The sequence below is a fragment of the Sinocyclocheilus grahami genome, unplaced genomic scaffold, assembly GCF_001515645.1.
Source record: "Sinocyclocheilus grahami isolate Dianchi unplaced genomic scaffold, SAMN03320097.WGS_v1.1 scaffold1070.1, whole genome shotgun sequence".
NCBI classification, from domain to species: Eukaryota; Metazoa; Chordata; class Actinopteri; order Cypriniformes; family Cyprinidae; genus Sinocyclocheilus; species Sinocyclocheilus grahami.
Window position 1 is genome coordinate 562,098 of NW_015506249.1, and position 4,078 is coordinate 566,175.

Genomic DNA, 4,078 nt, shown 5'->3' on the forward strand with positions numbered 1-4,078 from the left:
GTTCTACTGAAGCTGTGATCCGATTGGTCCTCTCTGCTCTGGTGGGCGTGGCTACTGTCATTCTTCTGGTTTATGACATCAGTTCCAGAAGAGCTGAACGAGATCAAGCACACATTCACACACCAGGTGCATGATTGATGGTGTAAATAAAAAACTGTTTTGCATATACACTGAAATAATGAGAGTGTCTTTTTTATTATTATGAACATTATGTCAACCAAAATAGAAAGCAGTTGCAATACAAAAATACAAAATAAAATAATAATAAAAATACATTTGAATAAATAAAAAATTATAATAACAAAACAAATAAATGACTAGACAGGGGTATGAAATTAAACGAAACACATTGCATTCAAAGGAAAAGATTAAACAGCTTACAAATTTCAATTTTTTTAAAAGCCTTCTTATTACATGAGTTAGAAAGAGTCTCAAAATCATGCTGTACTTCAGCAAGCAAAACATAAAACACTGGCTTCTGACATGAAAATGTACATTTATGCATATACAACTTTGTTAACAAAATAAGGAGATTAAGTAAGTACAATTTGTTTTTCTGTAAATGCACTTTTTTTAATTAACAAAACCAAACAAAACATTTTCTCAAAGTAAAGAAAAAGCTTTATCAATATTCTCAATAACAAATAAAGTTCATTAACTGTTTTTTTCATAACAATTTAGGGTAATGGCAGTGCCAAAATAAATGCACTATTATATTTCTTTAAGAAAGAATTAGCAGGATATATACGATGGATAACTCAAAAAGAAACAGCTTTTATCTTATTAGTAATTAAGAATCTATTTGGAATCAACCAAACTTTCCTCCAGGCGATATCAGAGACAAAAGCATTCCAATAAACCGTAATATTTGGAATTGATACGAAATCATTAAGAAATAAGAAACGTATTGATTTATTAGAAGAAGAGGCAGAAGAGCACTGAAATAGTAGGATCTAAAGAAGGTAAAATAGAAGGATAGGGGGTCATTTGAAACAGTCTAATAACTCCAGATGTTATGGCATCAAAAACAATAGCAAATTCTTTAGGGGTAATGGGGATATTAAAACGAAAAAGAAATTCTTTATAATTTAATTATTGGCCATTGTCATTAAATAACTGATTTACGAGTAAGATATCTGCCTCAAACCAACGCTGGCAAAAAAGAGATTTGTTTTTATACAGAATATCACAGTTCTTCCAGATAAAATATTTATGAGGGGAAAAGTTGTGCAAGTATAATAGAGCCCAGGCGAGAAGGACCTGCTTATGAAAATTAGATAATTTAGCCGGTAATAAAAAAATGAAAGCCACCATAAATCACTTATAATATAATTATTTAATTAGCCTACATTTAGTTATTTATAGATGTACCAAAATAATTAATGCATATACATATACAACATCAAGACAATAAAAAAAAAAGATGTAATGAAAACATAAATTATGCTTACTGACTTGCTGCTTTTGTTTCTACTGAATTACTCTTTGTTTTCAAACAGTAAGGATGCCTATTACAAACATCCGGTATTAAAATCAGAGTCTCTTATTTGTTTTTATTTATTTGTTATTTGTTTTAAATAGAGCATTATCGCCATCTACTGTTGGTTAAAATCAGAGTCCGCATGGCGCATGCATTTTAAAGACATCGTGTCGGATTGCGCAGTCGAGCGCAGATGTTCTCCGCCGACTGCGCTGATCAAAAGCATGATGGGAAACGACTGGCTGACGACACAGCTTAATGCTCATTGGTTCAGACAACCGTGATGCTGTGTTCTCTTCTAAAATGTTTAATTTTTTTATCTGATTTCATGTGATTATGTGTTTAAATTATGCATGAATATTCCTAAACACTATGACAGTGCGAGGTATGTGATTGATGTCATATTTCTATAAAAATCGAAAATACATGTTTGTATTAAAGTAAAAATGGATGATAAAGACGCCTTTCAGACACTGTAAAAAAAATCCGTAAAATTACGGTAAAAAAACGGCAGCTGTGGTTGCCAGAATTTTACCGTAAAAAATATGGTAGCAACATTTTAGGTTCTTTTTCGCTTCCAAAAACGGTATACTACCGTAAAATTACATGTAATGTCCAATACAATTTTTCACCGTATATAGTAGGGGAATTTACCGTTAACAATTTAACAGGTTTTTACTGTAGCATTTTTACAGTCTTTTACCGTTAAATTCATGGTAATTTTTTACAGTGTATGGAATTAAATAGCAAGCACTTTGGGTGTCTTGTTTATCATGTCTATTTTAATATAAAAGCAACAGAACTGAAATCATATCATGTTTATCAGCAGCACAGCACATGAGTGAGAATAAGTGATATCTGCCTTTGATCTCGTGGGTATCTGTTCCACTTCGAGAGATCAGAACTGTCCGTCTTGACTGCACTAATTTCACTCCTCCCCTCACTACTCTCGCCTACATTTCAGGCGAGGCGAGGCGCATCTCAAACAAGCCTAGTACTTGCTTTTTTTCTGCAACTCTTCACGAGATCTCGTGATAAGTGACATTGAGAACGTGATATCATTATTAAATTGATTGAACACCTTTTTTTAAGTTGAGGGGGCAAATTGCTAGTTTTGTCAACTGACGAACTGGTTAAGACATATACATACATATAATAAACTGGATAAAGGTTATGCGTATTTGGCGTGCTGTCCGGGGAGAGGGCTCCGAGCTCGGTAATTACTCTCGAGCCCGGGGTTCTCCCCCTGTCCGTGGAGAGGGGTCCGAGCTCGGCTTTTAGCCTGGACCCAGAGCACTCCCCCCAAAGATGCAATTAGCATGGGACAGCAGCCAGAGAGGGGCGTTGATAATCCCCCCAAAATTTGCAAAGCTTAAGATTGGTGGGGTGCTGGACGTCGCTTGTAGTAGCGGCACTGCTGTGGCTTTAGAAGAGAGAGCTAGAGGCTCCTGCGGGAGCTGACACTGCTGTGGCAGTGGGGAAATACATATAACGGCTCCTGCGGGAGCGGACACTGGATCCGAAAAATACCCAGTATAGGTCTCTTCATTGGACGGGAAATTGGGTCAGTGGTAAAATGGCAAAAGGAGCAAACCGAATGCTGAAAGACTAAAGATAATGAAGGTAAGACTGCTTTGATTATTTATAGGGGTTCTCTCTTGTGCTGGTTGGATAGATGGTGTAATTACTGATGATGGATTGGACGTGTTAATTATCTGCGTGTGCTCCTCCTGAAATTTATTAATAAAACATCACTTATTGACTGAGCTGATCTCAGTTTGATGTTTTTATTCCTTAGAATCTGTCCACTGTTGTGGTTCTACTGAAGCTGTGATCCGATTGGTCCTCTCTGCTCTGGTGGGCGTGGCTACTGTCATTCTTCTGGTTTATGACATCAGAGCCAGAAGAGTTGAAAAAGATCATGCACATATTCACACAACAGAGGTCACAGCAGTGTTGTAATCCATAGAAGTTGAATATTAATCTTATTTTCATATCAGAGAAGACTATTCTATACACAGTTCTAACAGGTGATCTGTTCCTCCTCCATAAAGTCATTAGAGAAACTCTGAAATCAGTCTGAGAAGAGAAACAATTGAGACATTTGATAAGAGATGAACAAGAAATGAGCTGAAGACAGTAACAGGAGAGAGCAGAGCCAAACACTCTCAGGATCTCACGATAAGAGGATACTATTGCTTTAAAACACTTTTAATACGTTATGGGTCAGTCTATTTCTGTTGAAAATTATGTAATTGATTTACAGGAAGCCGAGGCCTACTGAAGCTCAAAGTGTGAAGTGTGAAAGAAACTGCAAGATGGTCACGTGTATTAACACTTGTAGTTATTTTAGATGTTGGTCACCTCATTTTATTACAGAGGCGCTTCGCATCAGCGCGTCACTCATTTTTTGAAGAGTTTGTCTTTTCATATTAGTGGACTGAAACCTTTGAAGATGTTTCACAGATTTTGGCTCGGTTTGTGTTTGTGGCGTCTGATTGGTGAGTTTAAAGGTGTTTTTATGATTTCAGTTGTTTCTGTTATATAACCATATAATATATATATATATATACTGTATATATATATATATATATATAT

At 35.7% G+C, this 4,078-nt stretch overlaps 1 protein-coding gene across 1 annotated transcript in view; it reads left to right on the plus strand.

Moving 5' to 3' along the window:
* Positions 1 to 3,442, plus strand: part of LOC107566342 (SLAM family member 9-like) — a 19,128-nt gene extending 15,686 nt beyond the window's left edge. Inside the window, exon 5 of the mRNA XM_016251761.1 lies at positions 3,279 to 3,442. Within this exon, the coding sequence (XP_016107247.1) occupies positions 3,279 to 3,442 (164 nt within the window). The remainder of the gene's footprint in view (positions 1 to 3,278) is intronic.
* The last annotated feature ends 636 nt before the right edge of the window (positions 3,443 to 4,078 follow it).